General features: G+C 42.1%; 1 protein-coding gene across 2 annotated transcripts in view; it reads left to right on the top strand.

Moving 5' to 3' along the window:
* Window positions 1-13502, top strand: part of PAX5 (paired box 5) — a 279887-nt gene that overhangs the window by 99561 nt on the left and 166824 nt on the right. For both annotated transcript variants that reach the window (XM_048502545.1, XM_048502546.1), the window contains exon 5: window positions 3000-3175. In XM_048502545.1, coding sequence (XP_048358502.1) covers window positions 3000-3175 — 176 coding nt within the window. The remainder of the gene's footprint in view (window positions 1-2999; window positions 3176-13502) is intronic.

Genomic DNA, 13502 nt, shown 5'->3' on the forward strand with positions numbered 1-13502 from the left:
TTCTAAAAATCAATTACCATCTGTGCTGAACTCTGAAAACACCTTAATATATGTAAATAAAAACTGCCTTTTTTCTATGCTGACAATTCCTAATCTAATCCCCTGAAGTTGTTAATAAAATTCTACAATTTATTTAACTTTTAAAAAGGCCGATTCCCCACGGTCAATTAATAGCGTGATACTCACGCGAAATATCAAGGATTCAGGAAGAACTCCCCATTGCCTGATCGATGAACAAGGATTCATCCCGGTTCTGGCGCTCATTCTCCCCCTTATCCTGCGTCTTTGCTGAACCTGCTTGAAAGTACTACTTAAAAAAAACACGTCTTCAATCCAGTTTGGAGGGGAGGATCGGGAGTCTAATCCTGGTTCAAATTTCCCACCACGGAGTGTGACGCAAATGCCTTACAACCAATCAGTGCATGCAGTGCTGTTCTCGCGAGAGCACGAGAGAACAATAACCAACCAGAAACTTGGGTGGGGGAGTTGTGCTGATGTGATGACGTGCTGACATCATAATGTGAGCACGTTTTTGTGGGAGAAAAAAAGGTCCCACCCCAACATGGCACAACAGCCAATCAGGAGACTGCATGGTAGTGGGGATTGTTACATTTCTTGAATCCGAGATAGGCCTAGATGGCTTCACTGGAAACATGCTGCGGTGGGGAGGTTGAAACCTTGATGAAAAGGTGCAGTTTATTTTCAAACTTGGTTTGGTCTAGATTGAATTCAGCCCAAGGCTTCTTGCATAGTTATCTGAGGTAAAATGGGGGGGGGGGGGAGAGAGAGAGAGAGAGAGAGAGAGAGAGAGAGAGAGAGAGAGAGAAACTTCACATAACTAACAAACATTTCCTATGGGAATGAGGCTATCGTTTTAATAAAGCAGAGCAGAACTTTTTTTTTTGTTTTCACATCACTAGCTATATATAAATATATAACTTCCAAGCCCAATTGCAAATAATGTTGGTTTAACCTGAAATGTAAAACAAGCAATTCCATGCTCCGCAGAAAGGGGCTTCTGGCCTTTTGCTATCATGCAGCTACCAACCACAGTTTTAATTTTATAAGCCACGGTTGATTAAACCCAGCACTTGTTCTTCTAGACATTATATTATTTGGAGAAGTCGGGGAAGATACTGTGTGTTTTTATGCATTTGTTCTTTTTTGCCCTTTAGTATGCCAGAATATAATTTTTATTCAGGATCAGACATCCCACAATGCCAGTATGAGAACAAATTTATCTCCATTAAACAAATAAACCAGCAAAAGATTATGGAACTAGTGATTATTATTGTTATTGCTAACAACAAAATCTCACAGTGTACAATATTCAGCTTCAAAAGAATTTAAAAATACTTTTTAACCTCAGAAAACCCCACAGATGTTCCTGTGTCATTTGATGAGATTATGATTGTTATTAATTCTTTCCCCGGGTTATTTTAAAAGGTTTTGATTCTTCAAACAGTGGCTCAGTCAAGGACCAGAAGAAAAAAAAATTGCTTTCAGATCCAGATCTCTCTCACCGTTCCTAATTTAGATGGTCTTGACTTCTGAATTCTTGACTTGAATTCTGAACTACTTTTGAAACAAAGACTAATACATAGTAGGGAAGAAATATACATCACTGAAGTCAGTGAAAACTTTACACTGAATTTAAAAAGCACCAGTGATAGCAGCACTCTATGGCCATTACTCATGAAACCCTTACTTTGGGGCTGGTGGCTGCATGGTGGGACTGAAGTGTGGTCTCCTCGCATTTCTCTGTTTACATATGAGGACGCAGTCCAATGCCTACCTCGCAGCTGCTTGCTAGTCTCATCTGTCCTTTCCTTTTGCTGCTTCTCTTAACTCTGCCCATCATTGGTTCTTTTAATGCCACTGATATTCTGTCCCTTTCCCTTCCCCTCCCCCCTCACTGCTGCTACTGCTGCAAGAGGGAGATACTTGTTTTTAAAAGAGTTTGTTTCAAATAAAGTTTTTAAAGCCCTCCTGACCACCTGGGAGTGCGGAAGCAGAGCGGGGGAGGTGAGCTGGAGCCAGAAAGATACTGACTTATATTGAAATCTCAAAATAAGCACTTAAAGCAGGAAAAAACTGGCAATATGGAATGGGAGAGGAGAAAGGCATAGATAGCAGAGTGATGGACTGGGAAGGTTGGAGCTAGGAGGCTGGTCATGGGAAGAGGAAAGAGGTCCCTGGCAAAGCTATGCTCACTGGCGCATCTGCCCTCTCTGGCAGTGAAACAAAATTAAATTCATGCTAGAAGTGCTATTACTTGCTGCAGGGAAGATAGAAAGTGAAAGCAGGGCTTGCAGAAATAGGTTCGTACAAGAAATCTTGCTATAATGGACATTTCCCCCCATTGTGCAGCAGACATGTTGTATGTAATCGGCCTATGACTATATAAGTGACTTAGTGTTTTGTGGTTTGGATAGTGTCTAAAATTTTTGCATGTGCAAAGGGAGGTATTTTCACCACTTTCCCCTCCTAAGGCAATCCCAAATGACTCCCCAAATGCTGTCCTGGGAGAATGGCTCCCAGGAATAGGTGGAGGAAGAGGGAATTAAAGTTCTCTGGCAGATGGGGGGGGTGGGGATATTGATAAATATTGTGCTTGCTGAAATTCTATGCAGGGTCCAAGCCTATCTCTGCTATTCTGTTATATGAAGTTATTCCATGAGGCAAACTATTATATTTTTGAGAAATGTTTGTCATATGCTATGGATACTTTGGACTCTTTTTACATTTAATTATCTACTATCAGTTATTCAACAGCTGTGTGATCTTCTTGAAGCATTTCCATGTGCCTCTTCTGGAATACATTTCTCGTATTATATAAATATAAAGTTAAATATATCAAAGGTCATACTGGAATTAAAGAAAATACACAACTAAATTTTATCACTTATGTTACAAATGTATAGAAATTACCTGTTAAAAAGGTGATTGCCATTATAACAGCTATATATCTGTATCTGTATTTGTTCCCTCTTGGAAAGGTATTCAGGAATCTCCAGTACCAAACGGCCATTCCCTTCCGGGTAGAGATTTCCTACGGAAACAAATGCGGGGAGATCTTTTCACCCAGCAACAGTTAGAAGTGTTGGATCGAGTATTTGAAAGACAGCATTATTCTGACATCTTCACAACAACTGAACCCATCAAACCAGAGCAGGTAATTTTTAAAGCAGGCTTTTCTTCTTCACTTTGTCCCTAATACCTAACTTTTGACCACTGTTCATCAAACAGTGTTTGACATCAGCCATTTGATATCCAATATATGACATTTGTCATAGTATTTGAAATTTGATTTCAGCACATTATAATCTTATTTGATATTCAGTAGTATTGAATAATCTATACATCATATTCAATATTTGCTATTCACTGATAACTGATACTTTGTATTCGATCTTCTCTTTTTTGAAACCTAAACATAGTGGTATATAGAACCCTTTGAGATCATGCTAAAAATGAAAAGAAGGTAGTTCAAGAACTGAAGAAAAAAAGGATTTACAAAATCAAGTATGAAGGGGTTATAAATCAGAGGAAAACATAGAATTTGTATTCTCACGTTCACACTGAAGAGAAATCTGGCAGAGTTACAGTTAATGTAGAAAAATTACAATCTCTAGAAAGGCCTGTGCAGTCAGATACTAATTTCTGTCTCTTATGTCCAGTTAATCAGTCAACATATCTGCAAGAGCCGAAAATAAAATAATAAAAACCTCTACCTTAAAAGATGTTGCACTCTGAAGTGGATACATACAAAATTCTACCAGATTTTTTGTTTTTGAGGTAAACTTCAATAAACAAAATCAAAGTTTTTGATTTCCCCCTATTATTATTGTACATCTTTATAACAACTTTCCAAACATCTGTATTTCAGCTAGAAATAACAATGTGCACAAGAGTAAGGTATCAATCTGGACTGTTATTTAGCAATTAGAAAGAATATTGCTTGAAAACTGTCAAATACTTAAGGTTACATATATAATATACTGTTGAGCTAAAAAGTTTGTTTTGTATGGAGAAAGACCCTCATCTACGATGGAACTTCCCATTCAATGCGTAAGATTCTTTATGAGTGTCAGACCTGGTTCTAAATTAAATCTTTGCCTTGAACCTGCATTTTATAAAATTTCCCAGAAGCAGTAAACATTTATCAAGCAGTAAATATTCATAGACCAGGGGTCACTGGAGTCGGAGGCGGAAGGCAGAAGGGTTATTCCAGCATTGGGCAAAGTATTGAACCCTTGAGGTTGCATTTGGCTTTAGGTTCCTATGGCTACCTCCTGCACCGTGGCTATGAGCTTCCTGGGCAAATGGGGTTTCTCCAGCAGCGAGGCACCTGGCAGCTATGCAGCTCGGCCCCCCAGCTTCTTGATTTTCTCCCTCCCAGAGTTCCTGCTGCTGTGAGGGCAGAGACAACCAGGAAGAGCAAGAAGACCAGCAAAAGGCAAAATGTACATGCTTTTGGTGCAAAGGGAGGGGAAGAATTGAGCTGCAGAGCCTTGGTCCTTTGAGGCACAGTGAGTGTGGGGCAGGGAAAGCTATGTGCGTTACCCATAGATTTCCCCCAAGAAAATCGAGTGGAGAGACCACACGTACATAAATGGCCTGAGTTTCTATCCTATATTTTACCTCAGATTTAGAGTCTGTAGGAACATTTGGCTGTCAAACTACATTTTTTCCAAGTTTGCAAAACAGTGAAGACTGAAATGCTTTTATGAACCATTAGGTGGAGTTGACTCTCGACAAGAGATATTGGTAGCAATTTGGTGAGAGACAGCAGAAATCCAGATCACAAATGTTTTAATAATAATTTGAAAAGTTCAGAGAATTCTCTGGGTTCTTTTAGCTCAGCAGCCCCAGTGTATTGGGACTAAATTGAGCAAACATGTTGGGAAAATGCACTTATTTTTAGCTAGTGTAAATTATTTTAGCTATTGTAAAAGGTTTAAATGGAACAGTTGTTTACAAGGCACACAGAAATCAGAAATCCAGGAACCTGGAAGGGATTAAAGGGATGCAACTATGCAAACTTGTAGAACAAAATGTATTCCATATGTAAGAAATGTGTAGTTTCTTATTTGCCAGTTTATTTTTATCTGTTTAGTTTACTTCATTTATTCCCTGCCTTTCTCTGCATTGGATCCCCAAAGCAGCTTCTATCGTTCTCCTCTCTTCTATTTTTATGCTTGCCATAAGCTTGTGCAGTAGGTTAGATTGAGGTCATTGTGGTCTCCTTCACAGTGAGCATACATTCCCTTTTTGTTTGATTCTTGGTTATGTACACATTTCCTCCCCGCTTTGGAGGTCATCACACTCTCAGATCAGAGACTCTGTATGGTTTCCAAAACATGTTAAAGTGTGACTTTTTCTCTCCCTTCTCAGGGAAAGTAAAGATCACCGTGCATTAAACTTTATTTGGATTTTCTTGTTCCTCCCTGCTTCCCCTGCCCACACAACAGCAGTTTCTCCTACTCTTCAGGCTACCATTTAAAAATAGAAGGGCTTTTAATTTTTTTTTAACTCTGAAGTTCTGTTGCTGGAATGATAGACCTTGTGAAATTGACATGGTCTAGCAAAGAAATGCTAATCAAAGAAAGGTGACAGCCAACCTTTCCAAATGGGAGTTGCATGAAAAGAACAAGGAAGTGGTGGGTGGGGAAAAATGGCAGATCAGCTTGGCAAGGGAAACTTCACAGGGGGAGAATGCCTGTGTAAAAAAAATCTGTGGGAAAACCCCACTGTGAAGTAAACAGCTGCGGGGTAAGTAGTGCATGCATAAATGACTTGTGAGTGACTGACCCAAGGTTGCCCTCACCCAGCAAGCTTCCATGGCAGAGTGGGGCAGTAATTTTTAATTTGGCACCTTGCAAATATCAAATTCAAAACCACATCTTCCTAAAACATACTAGCCTGCAACATTTCATTTGGTTACTGCAAGTTTAGGATGAATGTTTGGAAAAATAATTTTCAAGGGCCCAAATGAATTGTTCCAAAGTAAATAAGGAGATTTCATGATTACATCTTGATAGGGTCTGTGGCAGTGATATTTACTTACTTGGGAGTCACATAGTGCTTTTAGATAGACCACCAGTGGCTCTCCTGAGCACTGTTCCCTATGGAACCTGCCCCATGTTCCAGGAAAGTTCCTTTTAGAAATGAAAATATTTTCATCATTACTATGAACTCAAGTTATCATGGTTTTTAAAAATGCAATACAATCAAAACAATGGGGACAGATAAAGAAAGGGATCAGGGATGTAGGTATAGATTTTTTATGGGAGGGTTCGGGGGTGGGACCATGCCCCCAGCCACCCCTGGGGGGCGTGGCCATGCCTCCCCAAGCCGCACCCTGGCCTCAGTACTTATTTTTTATTTAAATTTTAGTTATAAAAATACAATAATATAAAACATTACAAAGTGTAAACATTAAAACATTACAAAAATGTAAACATTTGGAGGATATAAACATATATTAACAGAAATATAAACATTTGGAGGAGCTTAGTAGAGAAGAAAGAGAAGGGAGCGCACTAACACATTTGGGAACTCCATTCTGCTTCCCAGAGCTCTCCACTGTCATCCTTACAACAGCCCTCTGAGGTAGCAGAGTCTGAGAACATGTTACTAGGCCAAGGTCATCCAGCTAGGTTCTGCAGCAGACTGGGGATTCGAACTCGAGGCTCCTGAATCTCAGCACGACACTCTACCCACCACACCCCGCTGCCCAGTCAGAGAGCTCTCCGAGGCCAGGGACGGCAAACATCCCTGCCCCTCCGCCCCACCCCCCCACCGGCTGGGCTCCCAGCCGGCAGTCCCTTCTGCCCTCTCCTCCGGGCAGAGGTGTAGCTAGGGAAAATGGAGTCCGGAGCAAAATCTGAGTTTTGCACCCCCCCATGGGGGCCACTGTGATGCTGGAATCCACCTCCAAACAGCATCACTTTCAATGGTGTTTAAACTAGGGAGCCCAGATTCTCCTTTTAAATCCACCTTAAAGGGAGAATCTGGGGTCCTTAGTTAAAACAACATTGAAAGTGATGCTGTTTGGGGGTGGATTATCCCCCACCCTTAAACAGCATCACTTTCAATGTTTAAACTGGGACCTCAGATTCTCAGATTTAAATTCATGCCGAAGGGGGTGGATTTAAAAAGAGAATCTGGGGAAATTTGGGGGTGCATGCTGTCAGGGGTGCAATTGTTAAGCTAGCAGCACCAAACTCTTAGGGTATCTTTAGGAGGCCCTCCTGATGATACCACCCAGGTTTGGAGAAGTTTGGTTCTTGGGAGCCAAAGTTATGGACCCTCAAATGTGTCGCCCCCATCTCCTATTAGCTTCCATTGGAAACAATGGGGGATGGGGGCACCCCCTTTGGGGGTCCATAACTTTGGACCCCCTAAACCAAACTTCACCAAACCTGGGTGGTATCATCAGGAGTGTCACCTGATGATACCCTGAAATTTTGGTGCTGCTCGCTTAAAAACTGTGCCCCCTGCAGGCCGGAAATAGAAAAAACACTTTAAAATACAAAAAACCCACAAACGGGGGGCGGAGCTTCGGACATATAATGGGGGGGTTGAACCCGAGAACCCCCCCTTACCTACGTCCTTGAAAGGGGTTAACACACAAGTCCCATGTGATGAAGGAGGAAGATAGTCAAAGGACAGTACTTCTTTTCATTTGTTCTGGTTGTGCTGTTCCTCCATGCACCAGGAGAATATTCTATATGCTATGGTCTCAACATGGCTGGCTGCCATTTTTTGTGTGGACAGGACAATGTATTTTTCAGTATACATTATCATAAATCCTAAAAATTAAAATTTTAGAAGGGGTTACCAAGTAGGTGAAAAATATACACATTACTCTATTCACACAAAATGGCAATCACACCTGGGCCCATTCTGCACGGGCCAGTAAAGTGGTGGCACACCGGTATATATGATGCTGGTGGAGCCCCGGGACCATTCTCATGCTCCCGTGCGGTTGGTCGCAGAGCTGTCGCAGCCCACAGAGGCACCTTTGCACCGAGGCACCTCCATTCTGTTTCTAACCTCCTCTTCCTAAACCTCCTCTTCCCTGAGCAGCTCCACAGGGATGAGGGGCCATGCCCCGGGGCCATGGCAACACCTTGGAGGTGGAGGGCAGGAGGTGTGTCCCCTTGTCCCTGTGGAGCAGTGCAGGGAAGAAGAGGTAAGTTTGCAAACAAAATGGAGGCACCTAAAAGCAGTGTCTCTGATCCAGTGCCATTTGCTCAGCACTGGGTTCAAAACACTATTTTTGAAAAGACTTGCTCATTGAACGAATTTCAAAAATAGCGTTTCTTTGCTGGTGGTGGTGGTGGTGGGGAAGCACGGTGCTGCCTTGTTGCAGCCATGTGAAGTGCTCCCCTGGAATGGTGTTTTTACCATTCCAGGGGCACTGTTTTTATCCTGTGCGGAATGGGCTATGGTGGTGGAAAGCACCATCAAATCAAAGCTGACTTATGGCGACCCTATAGTGTTTTCAAGGCAAGAGGCATTCAGAGTTGGTTTGCCATTAATTGCCTCTGTGTCGTGACCATAGCATTCCAGGGAGGTCTCCCATCCAAATACTAGCCAGGGTCAACCCTGCTTAGGTTCCAAGATCTGAAGAGATCAGGCTAGTCTGGGCTATCCAGATCTGGGTGCAATCACACACAAAAGTGCTACAATCTTCATGTCTAAAAAGATTTCTGGGTGAATAGGCTAGATCTAGGGTTGCCAGTCCAGTTCCTGGAAATGTCAGGGGGGTTGGAGTCTGAGGGGGGGGGGGCGGAGTTGGGGGGGAGGGTATTATGGCCCAACCTAGTATGTCTGGAATGTCCTTGGAGGAAGACTCAGATGTAAGAGAGGGCACAGCTTTGACTCTAGAGTCCAAGGTACTGCTACAAGCTTGAAACCAGAGCCTTCAGTAGTACCTGGAGGATTTGGCCCACAGGCTCAGACAGAACCTTCAGTAATTTCCCAAGGACCAGGTCCAGAGGCTCAGTCAGAGCACACAGACTGAGAGCCACAGCCAGACCCCAACTGTGAGATCCCCCAGCCTCCTGACACCAAGCCAGGGAAGGCCCTGCCAGCTTTCTTGCTCCCTTTGTCTCCGAGCCCTAGCAGCAATTCTGGAGGACACTGCACGCCAGTATGCAGGAAAGGGGACGTAGCAGCAGGCTAGCAGCTCTGGGGTGAATTGGGTTCATCGAGAAGTCTCTGCAGGAGCCAGATTGAAGTAACACAGCTACATGAGGTTATTGCACTGGTGGGTGGGATATCTGCTATGTAAGGAGTTGGAAGATAAGCTGTGTTGTGGCAGCAATGTCATGTTTGGCCTTAAAAACCACGGTTTGTGTTTCTATTGCCTGAACCCAGTTTTGACCTTGCTTTGGATTCTGGACTCAGCTCTGTTGTACCCTTCTGTACTTGGTGCTTGATTACATTAAGCTGATGAACTGGCTGTGAGCTGCTTCCAATTGTGCTTGGTAAGGGCCTTTCTCTGACAAGGAGAGGGACTTCAATGGGGATAATGCAATAGAGTCCACCTTCCAAACTGGCCATTTTCTGTTGCCTGGAGATCAGGAGTTATGCAGCCACCACCTGGAGGTTGGCAACTGTATTGAATTAGGACAATCTTTGTCAAAGGTTCAGGTCTTTAGAAAGAACTTTAAAAAAAGAAGGAAAAGGCATAGATGGGTGTGGGAAGAGAGAAAGGATACTGATAATAAATTCACTTTTGGCAAACAGAGGAATTTAAGGAGCGATGAAGTATATGAAACAGATCTGACCTACACACTGTGCATATCTATTGTGCATACGATAATGGCTTGTTGCTAGATGTTTTGGTGATGTCCGTGGCACCACATAGAGTTTCCTCCCTCCAGTTTCCTCATGCAACAAACTATGTGTGAGACTGCCCAGTAGTCAGGGATGGTGGGATTAGAAGTTTGCTACTGATGGGATGCTTATCATGGGTTGACTGATAACAGCATTGAACAGCAAATAATTGTTATGTCCACAGTCTGGTTCACAATGTGTGCACCGTATTCATCAAGGACTCATGCCGTTTCTTTGTCCCTTTGGTTCAGAAAAAAACCCGTCCAAAAAGAAATGCATTACATTTTAGAGAAATGCAAGACATTTTCAATAGAAATTGGTAAGGACCAATCTCCCTTCCTTTAATTGCTTTAGCAATGATAACATTACAGGTTGTGCTAATATTTAGAACCCAAAGTGTGGAACAATGATATCACATTCAGTTATTGTCAGGGAGATGCTATCTAGGTGATTGAGACACATTCTTGGAACCGTGCAACTGCTTAAAATAACAAATTACTGCTGCTAGAAAGATATCTGTAACCAGCCTGCTATATGTATCCACTGCAATCTCTGCATTCTTTCCTTGATCTTTACTTTATGGCTTCACATGTTTTGTTGACAACTAGGCTTCCCCTGGTGCTCCTGTCCCATGGGAACTTTTAAATCTGTTATCTTGTAGGCCAGGAAACCAGGTGGCTTTCTCTTGCTATCTGCCACCGACCTTGGGACACCTTAGCTCCAAAGTCTGTTTTTCATGAACTCTTGGGAAAACGGGAGGAGGATTCTCTATGGGAGATAAAGGGGACTGTGAATGCCAGCTTTGTCAGAACTGACTTTGCCAGGTGTGTTGCTTCAATGCCTGTTCAACAAACGCTATTGATCAATGCTTCAGAGTCCATTTATTGGCTTAAGGTTGTGAGACCTAACAGGTATGAATAACTGATCAATATGGATCAGATCTGCATGAATAATAGGATCCTAGGTTGGGAAGGACAATAACAGTCTCTAATATCCAGTGATGTATATGTAGTACAGGTAATTGTTGAAATGGAAAGTGACAATTTTGGCAGGACAGTTTGGAAATGTGCAAATAATAAATAATAAAAGGAAACACTTCTTCACGCAACGTGTGATTGGTGTTTGGAATATGCTGCCACAGGAGATGGTGATGGCCACTACTTGGATACCTTTAAAAGGGGCTTGGACAGATTTATGGAGGAGAAGTCGATCTATGGCTACCAATCTTGATCCTCCTTGATCTCAGATTGCAAATGCCTTAGCAGATCAGGTGGTCGGGAGCAGCAGCAGCCACAGAAGGCCATTGTTTTCACATCCTTCATGTGAGCTCCCAAAGGCACCTGGTGGGCCACTGCGAGTAGCAGAGTGCTGGACTAGATGGACTCTGGTGTGATCCAGCAGGCTAGTTCTTATGTTCTTATGACTAACAATGTTTGATAAACGGCCTTTAGAATTTGACAGCATTTCTTAATTGACAGCTTGTGATTTTGTTTATTTGACTGTCACAAAATCAAAATATTCAAAAGTTGTCCACCAGTCCAAACCCCTTGAATTATGAGTTAAAATTTCATGTTCAACCTTCAGTTCCAATTCAAAATTTTTAGAAATTGAAGAGGGATGCTAAACCCATTGTAAAGAAGCAAACAGAAAGAATTGTGAGTCGGAAGCCACGTACTATCAGATTGTTGTGCAAACCTGTCCTGGACTTAGCAGTAGATGTATTACTATAGTTTTCATCAAATGATTTGTAAATGCATGTATGTAAATAGAAATAATAATGTAGGATGCAGTCTTTTTTATATGATTTGTCATAATTTTGTCTCAAAACTGAGGAATGGTATCAGAAGAAAAGGACAAATATACTGTCACAACTGTTTTTTAAAAAAACTTTAAAGCAGTTTAATCATTATTACAGTTGTATCTCCTTCAAGTGAAATTACTTTTCGGTGTATCAGTAGTTATACTGGGGGAGGGGGAGGAGGAATGGCTTCTAAATCCCGCACAAGAAAGCACATCAGCAGCAGAGAAAAACCTTCCCTTATTTACTCTCAGTAGACTATTAAACAGCACCAGGCTATTAATTTGGATTTTGAGTCTTCACTAAAGCCCATAAAAGTGCACAGTTGTCGAATGGAGTTCATTTTAATTTCCCTTCAATCACAGTAAATTATTCAGGTGATAAATCAGCTGGGGCAACCTCCTGGCTGTAATAGAAACCCTAATTCCTGGCTAATTATCCAGCACATTGCCGCCAACAGATCAATACCTCCACAAAATGGAAAGGGCTAAGGCCTGCGATGGGCAGAGTGTCAGAAAGACAGCTGGGAACAGTGACATGTGTATGACCCCCCTCAGAGTTCAAAGGTCAGTGGGGGTTAAACTGTGCAATGGGTATCTTCTCTTTTTCTTTTTAAAGATATGCATCCTCTTCTGGACTACCAACTGAGTACTAGAATCTGTAAGAATCTGTAAATACAGCAAATGTACCAGTATTGTTTTGTTTTCTCCTAACCATTCCAGTTACACAGAGCTAGCATAATAATATCACGGAATAAGCATAGTTATCTCAGATAGCATCTACTGGGCATTGTATGCAGAGGAATTTGGTTTGCTTTGGCAGTGTTCTATTTTTAAACGAAGAGTTAGTTTTTATACCCTGCTTTTCACTACCATTAAGGTCTCAAGGTTGCTTACAGTTACCTTCCCTTGCCCTCCCCACAACAGACCTTGTGAGGTAGGTGGGGCTGAGAGAGTTCTAAGAGAACTGTGACTGACCCAAGGTCACCCGGCCAACTCCATATGTAAGAGTGGGGAAACAAACCCAGTTCCCCAGATTAGAGTTAGAGTTCACCACTCTTAACCACTACGCCACTCTAGAGTGATACCTGTCTGTTAGTATATTTACAGACAGGCATGTAAGCTCCATGCTGAAGGGCTAACAATGTGCTGGTAATACAACTTCTTTGATTTATGATATCTTTCATGGACCTGTTTTATTCTGGTAAAATGAGAGAGGTCCCCCTATTTAGGATGGTTCTACTTGGGCCACATAGAATTCCTGGAAACGACTTTGCATCTTTGAAGAGCTCAGATCAGATAGGCTTGTCAAATCAGTTGTTATTTTATTGACCTAACTGATACAATTCTATGTGGACAATCAGAGTTTTAAAAATCAGATATCACTAGAACAGGGGTCCCCAACTCCTAAGTGTTGATAGAAAATTGCTAGGGCAATTTGCCTAGCAGGGCTTCCGATTGGCTATTGGAGATTTGATTGACTGTTCAGATAGTTATGATAGGAAATATCAGCACAGCACAGGGATATTTACTGTGTGACAGTAATGCGTTTTTTTAAAAGCTGTGTTAATTTTAAAAGGTATCTGGCTAAGTCAGAACTCTGCCTGAGATGTGGAAGAGTTTCTATTACAATTATGCACAACTTTACTCCCTGACGTTTTGTGGTTGGCTCTACATCCTGTGGCAGCCATATGTAGTTGTGCCCGCCACCCTGAGTGAGAATTCCAAAGGAGCACACAGGCTCAAAAAGGTTAAGTACACCTCATTTTAGATCTCACTTGACATAGACTTTCTGCCATTGACTTGTCCTGTAACGCTGCCCATCTGTCGGCCCATGGCTAGTCAGTTTACCT

The sequence above is a fragment of the Sphaerodactylus townsendi genome, linkage group LG07 (genome assembly GCF_021028975.2).
Source record: "Sphaerodactylus townsendi isolate TG3544 linkage group LG07, MPM_Stown_v2.3, whole genome shotgun sequence".
In the NCBI taxonomy this organism is placed as follows: Eukaryota; Metazoa; Chordata; class Lepidosauria; order Squamata; family Sphaerodactylidae; genus Sphaerodactylus; species Sphaerodactylus townsendi.